Source organism: Pseudochaenichthys georgianus, chromosome 22, assembly GCF_902827115.2.
Source record: "Pseudochaenichthys georgianus chromosome 22, fPseGeo1.2, whole genome shotgun sequence".
Classification (NCBI taxonomy): Eukaryota; Metazoa; Chordata; class Actinopteri; order Perciformes; family Channichthyidae; genus Pseudochaenichthys; species Pseudochaenichthys georgianus.
The window spans coordinates 15,472,432-15,489,832 of record NC_047524.1 but is presented as its reverse complement, the minus strand read 5'-3'; the positions used below and the strand labels follow the sequence as shown (position 1 = coordinate 15,489,832).

General features: G+C 43.1%; 2 protein-coding genes across 3 annotated transcripts in view; one reads left to right on the top strand and one right to left on the bottom strand.

Annotated features, from left to right (window-relative positions):
* Positions 1-10,678, top strand: part of itpk1b (inositol-tetrakisphosphate 1-kinase b) — a 32,077-nt gene extending 21,399 nt beyond the window's left edge. For both annotated transcript variants that reach the window (XM_034111477.2, XM_034111476.2), the window contains exons 6-11: positions 4,223-4,321; positions 4,587-4,627; positions 5,221-5,386; positions 6,621-6,688; positions 6,779-6,941; positions 8,250-10,678. In XM_034111477.2, the coding sequence (XP_033967368.1) occupies positions 4,223-4,321; positions 4,587-4,627; positions 5,221-5,386; positions 6,621-6,688; positions 6,779-6,941; positions 8,250-8,569 (857 nt within the window). In that variant the 3' untranslated portion in view covers positions 8,570-10,678. The remainder of the gene's footprint in view (positions 1-4,222; positions 4,322-4,586; positions 4,628-5,220; positions 5,387-6,620; positions 6,689-6,778; positions 6,942-8,249) is intronic.
* Positions 10,679-10,982: 304 nt separating this feature from the next.
* Positions 10,983-16,909, bottom strand: plk4 (polo-like kinase 4 (Drosophila)). The gene is made up of 15 exons (XM_034111474.1): positions 16,730-16,909; positions 15,708-15,803; positions 15,280-15,375; positions 14,908-15,022; positions 13,815-14,784; positions 13,643-13,734; positions 13,183-13,517; positions 12,991-13,095; positions 12,772-12,874; positions 12,537-12,686; positions 12,214-12,442; positions 12,034-12,127; positions 11,799-11,924; positions 11,610-11,716; positions 10,983-11,530 (listed from the first exon to the last, which is right to left on the bottom strand). The coding sequence occupies exons 1-15, from the start codon at positions 16,757-16,759 to the stop codon at positions 11,392-11,394; spliced, it is 2,787 nt and encodes a 928-aa protein (XP_033967365.1). The 5' UTR covers positions 16,760-16,909; the 3' UTR covers positions 10,983-11,391.
* Positions 16,910-17,401: the final 492 nt, after the last annotated feature.

Here is a 17,401-nt window from a genome sequence, read left to right as displayed (position 1 = left end):
GACAATTGTGCTGGGTTAAGACACAAGCACGGAGTGCAAGTCATTATAATCCTACACCACACCACTGTGATTGTAGGAAAAACAACACGTGACTGAGGATAAATGCACTTTCTTCAGACAGAAAAATGAGAGCGACTGAGAAAAATGGGCTATAGTAAAACAGTAGCTGAGAGTGGGGAAAGTCCACCTTGCTTTCTTAAGCAAAGCCACTTCCTCCTCCTTATCAGCAGAGGCCATAGAGTCCAAGAGCTGCTGCCAAGGCAACCCGGCACTAAAAGGCCGCCATGCTTCACAGTCTGCATTACTCAGAATAGTTCTCAATTGGAAGAAGCACTCGAGATGCGCTCGTGCTTTCTCTGGAAACCTTATTTTACCTGGTCTCTTGGTGATAAAATATACGAGTCACAATACATTTAGCTGTGATGCTCCGAGTTGTATCAAGTACAAGTCATCTAAATGTTATGTTTAATAGAAAATAGCGAGACAAGGGACACACAAGCACTAATGGATCAGTGATTCATAGTTGTGCTTATTGAATCTTTGGCGCTGCTCTGTTGTCCCACTTTGTTTTGTGTTTCCTATTTGAGCCAGTGCTAGGTAACTGTTTATGTTACTTAGTGGAATTTACTGGTTCCTGTGTATGCTTGAGTTGTGATATCTCGGACTGTTTTTAAAGACAGAAACAGTCGTCAAGTGAACCCTTTGATCAAACAAATCCCCTCTCAATGTGTTGAGCTTATTTATCTTCAGCTCAGGATAAAATTAATGATCCTGAAATCAAATGGTCTTCCTCGTGATCAAACCTTTCTGGGCTTTCCCCGTGTATAAATCACACTGTGTGAAGGTCCCTGTGCTAACATCAATGCACAGCTCTGCAAGGACCAAGAGAACAAGTGTCCCATTTATGCAAGTGATCAATATTTAATTATAGTTACGGCTTGACAAAGACAAACACAGAGACACTTTAGCACCACAACAGTCAAAGAGGCAGCTGAAATGAAAATGCTTGTCAGGACACTCCTTTCATATCTCACCAAAGTAGGACTTACCTTTTTGTGAGAGAATTCGTATTCATTCATCGACTCTTAATTGTTATTGGAGCGTAAGCCTCTTATATATTGGAAATTGCATTACTCTCAGAGCCGTGTTTGGAGTTCAATTTGAAATATTGGAAATCCTACAACTCAGGGAGGGGAGGGGGGGCGCAGAGAGAGAGGATGCTGAGGTTTCTAGGAAACAAAGCTCTAAATAGCAACCAGCGAGTTCAGCCTTCCACCTAAACAACACCGCACTTTATAAAGCTTAATGCACCAAAGGCACGGGAAAAAAAATGGGAATATATGATGAGTCATTTTTCTCTGTTCATTCATCGCCTATAAGTTTGGAGTTGATTTGTTTTCGCTCATGAATATGATGTAGAGAGGACAGACGGGATGTCCCGATGAGATAAAAGAAGAGAAACAAAAAAAGCAGTGTAACAGGATAATGACATTTTAAAAAGCGTCTCATCCAGGAGTCCCGTAAACGTCGTTCTCGGCTCCGCTGGGTCTGCTGTGAGCATGCAGTGTTTAGACAGTTTGAGATTGATCCCCCCCACACTCCCCTTCACCCCCTTATCCCTAAAGCGTCCACCAGAGCCAAGCATGCACGCTATTACAAACTTGGCCACGTTCGCTTATCCTGCATTCCCCGGTCTTTTTATTATAAATCCTTAACTTGGAACTCGAAATGTTTTCCGTCTGACAGTCTTGATGTTTTTTTTTATCAAATGTAAGCGCCATCAGTCTTTGGGAACTCAGTGATGTAATATAATGGGGATATTTTCCCCAACAGACTGTTTTCTGAAAAACATTTTGATGCTATTCCTGTCCTCATAAAATAACAGCAGTATGCTAAGCGTGGCTGTACCAAGAGCACAGATGACTGATGGGTAACCCTTCAGTCTTCCTGTTCCCAACAGTGACTTGTTGCAGAGCCAACGCTGGAACAGACCCAGCCGATGGAAAGGTTATCGAGCGCAGAACAAGTGTCTGTCTGTGAGAGAGAATAGGAGTATTCTGTGTCCGTCTGTCATGTAACAGCAAAAATAGAAACATTTGAACCATGCTAGATCAGATTATCAGGCACATTTATTCCTTTTTGCTATTAGGAAATTAGTTTTGCACATAGTGGTCAAAGCACATGTTGAGCTGCAGCGGATCAACTTAAGCTGGAGGGCACAACAACAAGGTAAACACACGAAGGGTTTTCCCGATTTATAATGGGTTGTTGTCTTAGATGTGGTCGTCAAAAACCATCAATAACATTATTTATATATAAGAAAAAAGTTATCTAAGCAGTGTAAAGTGACATTTCCCTTTGAAATGAGTAGAGTGGGGTTTTCTGTGAAATCTGTCCGATCACCTGACTGCTCACATCCGTTGTCCGTTGGATGTATTTTAAGAAATGTTGCCTCATGCCTCCAGCAAGTGACGATACTAATTAATGAGTACAATGTAGGGCTGTAACTATGTTTTAATCATACTAAATGTCAATCTTCAAATTGCTTTGTGGCTCTTTGGCTTGGAGAATTACTTGAACTTTATAAAATAAAAAACAAATAATGTATTGTTTGGTTATGATGCAGTGCTATAATTACCAAAGCGGATGATGGCCAAAACTACAACAACAATAAGCTGGAATGATCCTTAATGATATGCCTGCCAAGTTGCTATTATCATCCTTATTACAGGTTTCCTGGATCTTGCTCTGCAGCTTAGTGTCGGAGATAACATTCAGGCTTCTTCTCTGTTTGCCTTGTGCATCGCCATTCATTGCAAGGTTTCCCCAAATGTTTTTGTGTGTTTGTGTCTGCACTATGTGGCTTCTGTGGCAGCTGTGTGTGTGGGGCCCGGTGCACACCCAGAGTTCAGCACTCAGCACTGGAGGTAATGTAGGCAAATGGGATTGTCCTGACCTCAGCAGTAGTGGGAGCAGAGAGCCCTGCCACTGCGGAGCCCCACGGCTCACAAAGGCCGGCGTGTTCCCATTGTGTTTTTGTCATTAGCAATTTGCCAGCTCTTGGTTTGGCCCCCCTCACTGATTTCCTGTGGCGATATCTCGTACCGGCTGCCTTATCAGCCCCAATGTACCTACTGTTGGGCGGAAATTACCGTAGGCAGAACATTAATTTAGATGCATCCTGAGCCGCGATATGGAGAAGTGTGACGGAGCTGCAGGATGTTTGTTATTTTCACTCTTATCGGAACTGACCGACTTGCTGCTACAGGATGTGTTGTGAAAATATTATGTCAACAAACACGGTGTGATGTAAAAACATAGTGGAGACGCTGAGTCAGACAGACCTGGCCTATTTCATGTTTAAGTAAGGCTTGGCTGTCTTTATCTCTTCTAATTGCCCCTGCTTTGTTTGCGCTTTGGGCGTGAGTGATCGATCACGCCTGTTAGTCAGGTGCTGTATCTGATGACTGCGTAATGTCCTCAGCTGGTTGGACTTGCCTGCAGTTCCTCATGAGGTCTTGTGTCTTCCTGTATTTCAGCATTTTCCTGTGTGTGTGTTTGGGAGGAGCAGAAGGGCCTGGCAGCTCTCTGCTTTATTTATTTGAACAGGAGTCATTTGTCCCCCTGGGCATCAGATGGCCTCTGCTGTGTTTCTTGTCTAAACCATCACAAGGATGGAATATTTGTGTGTGCCATATGAAATAAGGTGCATCTGAATATGTTAGAGACTGATCTGCTTTACTTGTGGAACAGGTCTTAAGCCTTTTTTCTTAGATTACAGTAAAAGCCAGGTGCTGCCTTTCATCTTTTAGAACAAATAGCCTCAAGAGCAGCTATTTCAGGACAAATTCCCTTTTTCTATCATGGAATATAAATCCCTTGCATCTTTTGTACACAGATTATTTCTTTGTGTCCACTTACACATACTATTAATTTGATGTCATGCGATAAAATTGCCTGTCAAAAGCGTAAATTGAAATGATTGACAGAAAATTGATTGTCGATGATTCTTTTATTTATTTTATTCCGTTGGAAGTTTGATATTTTTAGAAGCAAATTTAAAAGAAATCCATAATTCTCTTGTTTTCAAGAAGACCACACTATCAACAATATTAGACCTTTTTTCTCCATCACTTTGACGGTTTATCTAAAACACCAAGACCTTCAGAGTGTCTGACTTCACTCATCCTTACCCACCTTCTTTTACTTTTCTTTTCATTAGACGAAAGGATTTGCTCTCCTCCGTTCATGGTCCTGAACACTGAGTGCAGCCCAGATGTGCTGGAGCAGATCAAGAGGCAAGGACTCACATTCCCCTTCAGTAAGTGTTTCTTCTTTTTCTTTAGACCTCCTCTAGATATCCAGGACATAAATCTACACTCCATAAACAATCCTTTCATTTAATATTGTAACGTCAACCTCTTAATTGTGTTGTGTTGACTCACTTCCTGTCTCACAGTTCTTTGTTTACTGTCAAAGTGTTCAATGTTTCGTTTCCCTGCAGAAATGTCACTTCAGCTTCACAGTATTGCATTAAGTTATGTAACTGTGCTAAATGTATTTCCTCGTCTGTCTTTCTTCCTCAGTTTGCAAAACACGGGTGGCTCATGGAACCAACTCCCACGAGGTGAGAGGCCACACACCCTCCACAGTTTGTGTGAGCAGCGACACTTGTCCTGTCACAGGACTCCCATTAAACAAGGACATACAACTCAATCAGATAAATAGCCTCATGTGTGTGAGCCTGTCAGCTGAAATGAATACGGCTGGATTCAGTCTTCATTCCTCCACACTCACCCCATTAATCTAAGACAGGATTTAACTAGAGCTGCAACAATAAGAGGATCGAGAAATAACTTCCAACTATTTGATAAGCGCTTAATCGTTAGAGAAAACTTTACTTAAAAAAAGGGCAGAAAATGCTGTTTTCAGCCGCTCAAATATGGTGACTTCCTGCTATTTACATCATATTAAACTGAATATATTTGGGTGTGGGACGGACAGAACAAGACAGTTAAGATATAAGCTTGGACTTTTAACTTGAATGGACATTTTTCACAGTTTTCTCACATTTACAGTCCATTCATCTCGAAAACAATTGGCAGGTTAATGGATAACGAAGAGAATGTTTATCTGCAGCCCTAGATGACTAGTAACAATTATTTTCCTTTTTCCCATGACTCGAGTACAGTCATTTACGGTGTGTCCTTCCGTCCTCAGATGGCCATTATCTTCAGTGAAGAGGACCTGAAGGACGTGAAGCCCCCCTGTGTGATCCAGAGCTTCATCAACCACAACGCGGTGCTCTACAAGGTGTTTGTGGTGGGAGACTCCTACACCGTGGTGGAGAGACCTTCACTGAAGAACTTCCCTGCTGGGCCTGCAGGTGAGGAGACCGAGAGGCGAGGAGAGAGAGAGACAGAGACAGGTGGGGAGGTCTCAGGGCTGCTAACAGCCACACTGGCCCGACTGTAAGAGTTGCAAGGCTTTTCCAAAGAACCCAATAAAAGCCCTCATAAAAGGGCTTTATAGTCCCTGTGATTGGACCTATTCACCCTTTTTAAAGGATGCAGCAGAGTGCTATTGAGTTCTGCCCTGTTGGTACATGCTGGGAATAAACAAGAGGAGCGGTGTTTTTCCCATAAACATGTCAGAAGCCTTTCCCATGATAGACATTTGAACATAGGGTTGTCCCCTGGCACACACTCCAGCATTTGCATGTGATACAGTATAGTCCTTCATGCAAACCGGTCGCTCCATCAGTGTAGTCTTCTGCTTTGTGTAACGCACAGAACAGTTTCTTTCAGCCTGGAATGCTGAGCGGTGCAGCAGAAAAAAAAGAAGCACAGCCCTTGTCAAACACATAAAGCAACATACCAAAGCGTTGCATCTGCGCAGCGTTTGGATTGGCTCTGCGGCCCGGAGCTATACATCATGTTTTGTAAAGTGGATGGAAAGGCCGGATGAAAGAGTGAGGTTTGAAGATAAAGAGAGGTACGGGTTAGTGTTTGGAAATAACTTAAAAATAACTTAGGGATGTTCTGTCCCATCCCACCTTCCTGCCTCTGTGGAGCTAAACTGCTGTTTGTTCATCCACTCTGGGAATGAGCAAGCCCATCGGCCTGACACTTCATTACCACGACCCTCTACAAGCCGAGAGGGACATATTTATTTGGACAGTGATGGAATTTACTTCCCCCCCCCGCCCCCTCATCCTTCCCTCTAACACTCCATGGTTAATCAGTGCAATGATAACAAAGAAAAGAGGGGCAATCATTTCTGAAGTTCAGCCAGTCTCATTTATCACCGCTTCAAAGGAAATCTGGGGCCAGAGGCAAACGACTTACATGCTGTTGTGTTCATACATGAACACTCAACATGACATGATTGTAAATGAGATGGTTAAACATTAAAAGACTTCCCATCAGGGTGCTTTGGTTTTATGTTTCTGTTTTTTTACACCTGAAGTCAGTGAGGAAAGACATTTATTTAGTAAAGCCTGGTTTCCTCTGCTGCCACCTAGTGCCAGAAATGAGAACTGTATCTAGATGCCCCTGGGAAAGTGTATACTCAAAGCTCTTTAAATTCAACCTGACCTTTTTGCTCTTTCCTCTTTTCAGACAGGGAAGCCATTTTCTTCAACAGCCACAATGTTTCCAAACCAGAGTCGTCCTCAGACTTGACCACGGTACGTTCACAATATCACTGACCGCTTTCTCATTTGATTTCTGTATGAGTTTTGTTGATAATAATCTTTATTACTTTGTGTTTATTTCAGAGAGAGAACGTGGAGGGAGTGTCCCAGCCCCCCAGTGATGATGTCATCAGAGAGTTGTCCAGATCTTTGCGGCAGGCGCTAGGCGTGTCCCTGTTTGGCATCGACGTTATCATCAACAACCAAACAGGCCAACACGCCGTCATCGACATCAATGCATTCCCTGGTAGGTGCAACACGGGGAGGGGTGTGCTTTTTATCTTAATATGTTCATCTATGGAATGGACCTTCTGCTCACGTTGCCATAGGAGACGCAGGTCTGTTGTGCAAACAGTTGTTTGGTGGTAAATATCACCTGTGTAATCCTGAACTCTGTTTGTTCAGATCTCAGTCTCTGTGTCACATGACCTGCAATCTTCTTCTACTTAGTACTTACCCATTTTACATATGGGTACATACAGTTTTCTTTTCAGCATTTAAAGGTGGGGGTAGGTAAGTTTGAGAAACCGGCTCGAGATACACTTTTTGTTATATTCCATGGAATGCTCTTAACATCCCGATAGCAATGAATATCTTGTGCTTTGACAAAAAAATCCATACAAAAAAATTCATCTGTGGAAGCCGTAGCGCTGTAAAAAACACGACCAATTATTTTAGCCGGCCCGGCTAAAATAACTGGATGGCCTACCTGCCTGTCAGCCTTCCATCTGTGCACAAACTCATCTCGTGCCCTCATTGGTCATGTGCGCGTTCGTGTGTTGGAGGAGGGGCTCTGTAAGGAAGTGGCAGATTTCTTCCGGCTGTGTATTTTCAAATTCTAGCGCACTCGAGCTGGTTTCTCCAAAATTACCTACCCCACCTTTAAAGGTCACCTATTATGCAAAATTGACTTTTTCATGTCTTTTATAAATAAACATGTGTCCCCTCTGTGTAAAGAGATTCTGAAAGTTTCAGGAAAAAAGATTCTCTCTCTTTTTGTCCTGATCCATTTATATAAAAACCTGTCTGAAAATGAGCTGATCAGATTTTGGCCACTTTATGATGTCATAACGATTTTTTGGCTTGTGTAACCATTAGCCAATCACCAACCAAGGTAACCCCCCCCCCCCCCACCTTATCACCTGAATCTCCTCCTAGAGCACCATTGTGTTCTTTTTAACCAAATATCTCTCAGTGGAGAGTGGCTCCTTATTTTCATCTAAAGTAACAGACACAGAATCAGCACTTTTGAAACGGGGCTGAAACAGAGGGGATTATGGGATGCTACAATGCATGATCTGTTTGGTGTTTCGAGCCAAACACGTCAGACATGTTTTGTATATATCTGAGACCTATAATATATTGATGAAAAACAGTATTAATAGGGGACCTTTAAGATAATCAAGTCGAACAAAATGATTATAGTACTAGTAAATATACTAAAATATATACTATGTACAAACACAGCTCCATAGCATGAAAGGGAAAATAGCCCTAACATTTGCAATATGGTGAGAAGCTGAATTGTCTGACGGATGTCCCCTGGTGTTCTCAGGTTATGAGGGTGTCCCTGAGTTCTTCACTGACCTCCTGAACCACATCACCAGCGTGCTTCAGAGCCACAGCCCGGACTTCGCCCCGGCCAGCGAGCAGCCCAAGAGCCTGCCGGTGAGCACCACAGTACCCAGCGCCGCCACGCCGGCCCCCGCCTGCTGCAGCATGCTGGGAAAAGAGGCCAGCGGCAGCCCCTGGATCGTAGAGGGCGACGGCGGGCTGAAGGGCCCCCGCCAGAGACTGGGCTGCAACTCGGCCATGTCCCCTAACTTCCAGCAGCACTGTGTCTCCACGATAGCTACCAAGGCCTCCTCCCAGTGACTGATCCCCCGCCCCCACTCCGTTTGATCCCTGAACAAAACAAAAAAACGGATGACAATGGTGACAATAATAATGAATAATAATCATAATAATTATGATGTTAACGATGATAATATATCTAATCAAAAACAAACCTTTTCCTATATAGTTATTGAAAATGATGGTGATTGGGTGTAAGCTTTTTTCTCTCTGCCTTTTTGTATTTTTCGTTTCATCTAATGAGACTTAACAGTACTGTAATGTGAACTTTGGGAACTTTTTGGGAATAGCTGATTTTATTTTTCTCTCCTGTGTGAGTTCTCTGTAATGAAAGGGTCCAGATGAGGTAGCTAATGGGAATGGCTAATGGAGTCAGCACTGGAGAAATATGTGCCACTAGACGTGCAATGTATGCTCCCTTGTATCTCACACACACACAGTTATGTTTGCATTGCGACCACGCCTGTGATGTGTGTGTCTGTTTTCTGGTCAATACCACTGACTCCTCTGCACAAAGTGACGGGAAGAAAAGGTGACTGGGCATTTGAACACGCCTCCACAGGTCCAGGGCTGCTATGTGACTGTGGCCAACTCACCGCAGAGGACATGAACATGAACGACAACATAGTTTGGGGTTTTGTGGGTTTTGAACAAACGGGTAAGCCGTTTACTTTTCCGAGTGCCATCAAATTTCCGTCATGTGTTGGAGGGACGACTGCAGAATCAAATCTCCATGACCATATGACCAAGATTTTCTTTTTTTATGATTGTTGCATCAATGATTTTAGGTCTTTTGAGTGTTTTACTGTATGTCAGATGCCGGATGTTAGGTCGTCAACAGACAACACGTCCTTGTTAGAGTCCCAGTTTGAGTCGCTGCAGGAAGACGAGGATCACATTCCTTTTCATGTTTGTGGATATTTTCTGACAATTCCATGATTTGTTTTTTCAGAATTCCAGTGTGAGATTGAACTCATCTCTTCAAGACTCTTCTATAGTCTCCTCAAACAGGCTTCTCCACATGTCGTCAGTGCTTGTATCTGTAATGTGAGCAAACTCCTCTACTGAGGCTTCCCTATCAAAAGAATGCTGCTTTAATTACATAATTAAGAATCAGAACATATATTATTCCACCAGAATTAAGGTAAAATGTTAAAGTTTCGAATTGGGTATCAAATATTTTGATATCATTGAATGACAATGGTTCCAGATGATTGAGGAAGTTGTTCGGCGGTGTAACGTCTGTGCTTGATTTAGTTTCACTCTAACAGCATTTTCTTACAAAACGCAGTAAAGGAAACTGGGTAAAGCTTGAAGCTCAGATCCTCGGACCTGCTTCTGTTCCAGCTTCTGTTATTGTCACATGTTAAAATCCTTTGGAGGGGAAGCAGTGGGGGAGACAGTCCAGCTCTTGTTCCCAGTGTTCACTGAGATTTTTTTACTCCGATTTTGTTAATATCTTTGTCCTGATATCTACTAAGAGCAACTTTATTTTATTGAGATTTTATGGGAAAAAAATGTTTTATATAAATTAAATGAAAGCACGAGGGATGTTTTGGAACAAACGGTGGATATTTACTAGAGGTTTAGTAAAGCGCTGGGTCTGGTTGTACAGGTGGTGTCAAAGGGACACGTGTGGTTGATGCTGTTGTCTCCCTCTAGCATCTAGTGGGAAGGAGTGCCAACCTGTAGATTTTCACATTCCTCTGAGCCTGCCTCTTCTTCTCTTGTCCCAGAGAGCTCCTCCTTCTGTATCTGAGGGAACTGTCCTTGAATAAGTGTCAGTGCAGCCATCTCAACAGCATCTCTCTGGGACAAAAAGAAAATCATTGATGCTCTGAGATGTGGTCTTCTTTAGATCACATTGTGAGAATATTTCCACAAAGTGGTTAGCATTCTGGGTCTATCTCCCACAATTTGTGTGTCATGAAGAAAATAACTCGGCGTGTAAAGCAGCAGTTTCAGAGAAACTCTAACCCCATGGTTCCTCCTCTAGAAAACGGGGAAACATTTGTTGGGTGCGCCCCTGATAAAGCTGGACAGGCTGAAATCTGTGTACACCACTATATTGTGTGTCCTATGTTGTGTTCCTTATCGTGCTTCTTAATGGGAAATAAATGGTTAATCCTGCCTTTTGTCATTTCTGCAACCCAGACGTTGTCATCCTGCTCCAGTTTCCACCTGAATGTTTACTTCTTGGGTGTCTTGTACAGTACGTGTATATATGCCTAGGCTAACATCCGTACAGTATGTTTTGTATCAGTTCTGTAATTGAGAGGAATCCGCAATCCTTTTGTAATTAAATGGCCAAACCAACAGGGCGAAATAAACATGTGAACCCTTATCTGACTTTTTAATTCAGTTTTGTTTACCGCACCAAGTACTTGTCACTAATTGCTTTCATGTATAGTAGTCTCATGTAGCAGACACCTTATATCTGTTACATGAGACTACTAGAGAAACTGTCTCTTAATTCTGCTCAATCCGTTCAGGTGACCTCTAATGGTCATCTTGAAATACTTTAATTTATTTCTCTTAGTGAATAAAACCACTGCAAAACAAAGTGCAGCATTTCTCCACCAAGCCTCCAGATATTTATTGACTGAGCGTTTATGGTTTGCACATTTCATTGAATTGGAGACAGTCAAAAATAAGGACTTTTTTTCAACAGGGACAAAAGAGACAAAAGGGTTGCTTATTAAAATAAAAATATATCTTTTCATAATCTTAGTCTTCTGTACATGTAAAAAAAAAAAACAATACAAATATTTACAAGAACACAAGACAGTACAAAAGGTTTCTAATGCTACGTTTTGTTCCCTGCCAGCTGCTGGGAGGTTTTGTTATTTATAACTACAAGTAGTTAATGAGGTTATAGGTGATGCGCTGTGGGGTTGGTGGAGGGTCAGCAGGCCCAGGATGGTGGAGAGACAGTGCAGCTTCTCCTTGACGTGCTCTGGCAACTTCTCGCTCTCCTTGTACCTGAGGAGACGACAAACGTTAAAGAGAGCTGTTCCTGCACACAAACCTATAAAGTCACAACACGTTTATTTTGCAGTACCTGGTGACCCTCCTGTCTGGAGATGTGTAGGTGATGCAGGAAACTCCCGCCTGAACCACCAGCTGGGAGCCGTCGTTGAACTGCACCCACACCTCTCCACTCGTCAGCTGCAGAGACAGACACAGATTTAATTACACAGACGATTCATTTTCTGAATATAGAATATAGCTGAATCTATTTATCAGTTACCTGGGATGCCCATCCAACATTGGGCACAAATATCGACTTCACCACTTTCCCTGTGTCCTGTCGCAGCGGGGAGGTTTTCCTATTCAGGCTGGCTGTGGTGAAATCAGACCCGTCATACGAGATCATCTAAAAAATGATACGAAATTGAAAGACAAATCCCATCAAGAGTCAAGTTGTTAAAGCCTCTTATTCTTCTGTTTATACACCCTGTAGTGTAGGGCTGTAAGACACCTACTGAAGGAGTGATTTGCGGAGGTTGAGGAGGTGAAGCAGTATCAGGAGGCACCGGGTGGGAGGGCAGAGACGAAGAGCCTGGGATGGCAGGTCTCCTGGGAGCAGGTGCAAAACTAACATTAACCACAACACAAGGCAACACTCAAACCAGGAAATGACATCAACGTGTTGTTCCTCTTACCTGCCAATAGTGATGGGGAAGAAAGGGATTTTCTTGGTGCTGCGCTGCTCCTCCGCTGAGATGGCGGCCTCCAGGGACAAACACATGCTGTGGCCCTCGTCAGACAGCTCCACATACCCCCTGCTCTCCGGGCTCAGGCCGCTCAGCCCCACCTCGCCCTTCACCGTGTACGACTTCCCGCTCTTCTCCACCACTCGCACCAGCTCCGACGTCTTGTGGGTCTTTGCTCCTACACAACGCAAGTCAAGCATGACATGTTAACTCTAACACAATAAATCGTCAGCGCAGCTTTCTCCAATACTAGTTAACTACCTTTAACTCACCATCATAAAAGCAAACTTCCAGGTCTGCATTCGGAGCGTTCTCCATCAGCATGACTTTTGCGTACTTGGTGTAAAGGGTCACTTTTGGAGTCTTGGATTTCACAAGCTGCACAAACTTAGAGGCGTATTGGTACTTCTTCCAGTATTTTTCTGTAAAAAAAAATAATTCACTTATAGTACATTTTTTATCTTATTCGAGCCGATGTTACTTGTTGCATTATGTCAGTCATAATACCTGGAAGGTCCTCGTAGCTGCAGATCAGAATATCTTCAGGTGGAGCAGGAGGACAGTCCAGGACAGGAAACCCCTTTCCACCATTAGGCTGGTATATTGTCACCTTCAAGAGATGATAATATTAAGATTTAAATAACATTATGTTATATTATGTTGTTACACTACCCCCTACATGTCACATATGGAACATGTCAGAGGTACTTGATTCAGTGAGCTCACCATGGAACCGTCACAAGAAATCCGGAGGACTTCTTTGACCCTTTCTTGACCGCTGTGGCTTTTTAACAACTCCATACACACTTCACCTGTGTCCAGAATGCTCACCTGTAGGAAACAGGAAATACGATAATTATCTCAACTGCTCATAGTGAACATTACATAATTAAAATATATATGTGTGTAATATCTTACAACAGCATTTTTGGTCTTCTGTCTGATAGACTTCAGTCTGGACGCGCACAGGGGCAGGATTATGTCTCTCAGCGTTTTCTTCTCTTTATCCACACCGGGTTTGGCTGAAGGCAGCTTTACTTCCCTGCTGTGAGGAGGCTGGAACTCTGGTACATTTTCCCTGTACGAGTCAGAGTTGGAGTGAAGGTTGTGTTGCATGTGTTGCTGGTTGTGGTTCACACCTCGGCCCATGGGCTTGTCGGTCCAGGAGTTGTGATTCCCCAGAGGTCCTCGACCGCTATGAAAGCTGCCGCTGCTGCTGTGAGTGCTGCCGTCTGCCGGCCTCTGACCAGAACCTGAGCAAAGAGAAAAAAATGTTTTGTAAACAGGATAGTTTTATTTGTTTGAGTAGCAAGTAGCTTTTTTGTTTTTGCTTTACCAATGCTGAAACGTATCTGTATAATCTAAATCAAAATCTTACCGTCATTATTAAGCCAATTTGTAACTCCATCCAGGTCTTGAAATTGCAGGTTTGTTGGATGTGCAGTCTGTGTGGGTAACAAATACCCAGAACTGAAACAGAAAGTGCAACCTGTTAGTCTCATAACATTTGTTAAAATAAAAATAACATCATAAATAAAGACATGTCTTACTTTGTCGACTGTTTGACGGGGGGAGAGGGGAGCCGCCCATGCTCTGAGAAAGGCTGCTGAGAGGAGGGGAAGCCCGGTCGTCCTAAACCAGTCAGACTCTCCTCTGAGTGGCTTCTCCCCAGCTCGGCGTGACCCGGCCCCTGGCCCGATCCCGAGCGGTCTGAGGAGTGCGCCCTCCTCAGGTAGCGGGAGTGAGGCTCCCTGCTGTCTCCACCATGAACCCCCCTGCTTCTTCCCTCCCTGTGAAATATATCCGCTTGATGCTGCTGCTGCTGCCACTGGTCTCCATCCTCAAAACAGGCGCTAGTGGGTTTGCGTGAAAAGGTTGAAATGGGCACCATTCTGTTCGGCAGGGCAGAGCCAATCATGTTCCTGGTTCTTCTCTGGAGGCGGCTGCTAGTGCTGGCTGAAATGGAGGAGGTGCAGACTGTGGAGATGGTGGCAATGCCGCTGTCCATGGAACAATCATCCACCAACCCCTGATCCTTGGTCCGGACCAGCAGGCTTTGGGTCATGAACGGGTGGTCCAGCACTGCAGACAGGCTGGGCCGATGGGCGGGGTCCCTCTGCAGCAGCTGGTGGATCAGGTCCTGAGCCTCCAGAGAAACATGGCTAGGCATATCATACTCCCCGAGAACCACTTTAGACAAAGTGTTCTTCACTGAGTCCGTGTCAAACGGAGGGCGACCCATCAGGAATGCATAGAACATGCATCCCAGCGACCAGACGTCCGATTCAAGACCGTGAGCGCTGTGAGTGGCCACCTCTGGGGAGATGTAGTTGGGCGTCCCACACATGGTGAAGTGCTTTTCAGTTGGGAGTTTGAGCTGAGTGGCCAGCCCAAAGTCTGCAATCTTAATGTTCATGCTGCTCGTCAACAAAAGGTTAGACAAGGTCAGGTCTCGATGCAATATGCCGTGGGTATGCAAGTACAGCATTCCTTTCAATATTTGATGCATGAAATGTCGTGCTGCGGATCAAAACAACACCCTTTTTTTAGAAAAAGGTAGCTTGCAAAACTGAACATCAAAGAAACCATTTACTTTAACATAATATTAGTTTAATTTTCCAAAGTAAAATAATTGTGCCTGACCTTCATCCTCAGCGAATGCCGTTTCCTGCTCTTTTAGGTACCGACTCATCTCTCCGTTGTGGCACATCTCCAACACCAGGTACACATAGTTGCTGTCCTCAAAGTAGTTGTACAGCTTAAATAAAGACATGATATAAAATACAGTATTTATTATGATGTTAGTGAGAAAAACTAAATATATGATTTCCCAAAAATAATTACATTAAATTCTACAATGAATGTGTGTTTGTAGCTGCAAATCGGCCACGTTGTAAATCGTAAATTTTGTACAGAAAAACATAAACCCGAAACGTTGCACAGAAAGTCTAAAGGAGGACACAGGCAGGCTGTATGTAGTGTAATACCAAATCAGTCGAGTCCAGCCAACGTTACCTCGAGAATAGAAGGATGTTTCAATCGGCATTGAATCTCCACCTCGTTTGTCACACGCTGGACCATACCAGCTTTGTGCATTGCTTTTTTGTCAATCTGCAGATGGGAACAAAAGAGATAATTATACACCTGCCACTCACAGGATAAACACTGTGATACTGCGCTGCTGCATGGTGGTTGGTCTGTTGGCTAATAGTCAATCTGTCGCCCACAAAGACAGTGAACTTGCAGACCTCATTTGAGGGGAGTCGAGAGACCACCAGAAGCCCTTGGGAGGCGAGTAGGGTCTAATTATCCAAACAGTTCCATTTTACACTTCAACCGTCACTGGTAACAGCATGTGTTTTGGTTAAGAGTTTATATTACAGGTTAAGCATGCTGTAATTACCTCATTTTAATGACTTAGAGATAAATGATGGGGTTCTTACCGTTTTGATAGCAACCTCCAGACCGGTCCTCATAGATTTGGCCCGGTAAACACATGCAAAGGAGCCTTTCCCAAGGAGGGTGAGGACCTTAAAGTCCTACAACAGGAAAGAGAACAAAATAAACATTGAGTTGAACAATAAATCATTTAGATAAATGAATTGTATTTGCTAAATATTTAACAATGATCTCAGATTTAAAAGGTAATTCTATTTTTGATTCAAATTACAGACAGGATCTTCAATAACATAATACCTCAATCCCGAGCTCCTGGTTAAAAGGTAAACAATTCTCCTCATCTCTGCTGGGTTCGGTGTCAGCAGAATGGTTTAGTAAGAAATAGTGGATAACCTGATCAAATATCGTCCCTCTGGCCTGCGACATGCTGAATGAACAGCTAAACACACAATCCTACACCTAATGACCTGGCATAGGGAAATCCATCCCACAACAAACGTTAACTGTCAAACAAGCCACCAACACCTGACGCTGTCATACGGCCAACCAGAACCCTCCATTATCCCGGCTGTCTTCCCGCTAACGAGCTGTCTCCAAGCAACATGTTGGACTACCGAACTGAAGCAGGGGAATAACAGTGTGTCCCGGGAGAGAGGTAAGGTTACACATCACCAGGCTGCAACCTAATGCTGATAGCAATACCCAAACTGATATAGTTATAGTAATAATAATAATAATACCACAAATAATAATAAGAGTTAAGCAAGTTTAAGTAAAAAACAACTTGACACACAAACAAAAGCAAACACTCACGTAGAGTTAAATGGCTACCAAACTTGTAACATGTAGTTTAGCACTATATTAGCTGAAAGTTAAACGATATATGCATTTAAGTGATTCAAATTAGATGCTTTGACACTATTGACGTTAGTATATAAAGACAATAAGCGTTAACAGCACGGCAAACAAGCCATTTAAAGCTACAACTAACTGTAATGTGAACTCACGCTGCCAAACAGACAGTGTGCAGTTAGCTTGGGGGCATTAGCCTAAAAAAAGGGCTCACCTCAATCTTATCGCCGATCGAAACACTCATCGTGCCTGGTTTTCACCTTGCAGATGCATGCAAGTTTGTAATAATATTCCTTGATCGGTACAGTACATCGATAGTCGGTAAAGGAGTGTTCAGAAGACATATAAATCTTGATTGCCTTCTCCCCTCCAAAAATTTGCCATTTTGAAAATATCCGCCGTTACACTGGGGGCTACGTCACAGGCTACGTCACATGGCAAAACAATCGTTGGCCCCGCCCCCTCGAAGGATCCCACTACTCCGAGTTTGTAAGCTTATTCCGTGTCTTATATTTGTTAAATTCATGAATATATTTCAGGTTTGTTTTTTTCAATTCTTAACAAATCCGTTGTGCATTAATTGTAGGGAGAACCAAAGTGTATACAAGGATATAAGTAAATAATATAAGCAATCAGAGGAGTCAGTGCATACACGCAGGATATTAAATGTTATTTTAATACTGCTGCAACTAATAATTGTATTCGTAGTTTGTCTATAATAAAATGTGTATATTAATGAATCAACAAATAATGAGATTTTTGTCCAAAACCTAAAAATATTCAACATATAATACTACTATTTAATTATTTGTCTAGATTTCAATTCTACAACCACATAACTGAGTCTGCACTGTTTGTCTTGATTGGCAAATATCTGGTGGCCTTA

What these genes read in the sequence shown, in the direction of transcription:
- plk4 (XM_034111474.1), bottom strand. Translation starts at nt 16,759, where the DNA reads ATGAGTGTTTCGATCGGCGATAAGATTGAG. An exon ending in GGCATTCGCTGAGGATGAAG is followed by an intron (nt 14,785 to 14,907) that starts GTCAGGCACAAT and finishes TTTGATCCGCAG; the next exon opens with CACGACATTTCATGCATCAA. An exon ending in GGAAGTTTGCTTTTATGATG is followed by an intron (nt 12,443 to 12,536) that starts GTGAGTTAAAGG and finishes TGCGTTGTGTAG; the next exon opens with GAGCAAAGACCCACAAGACG.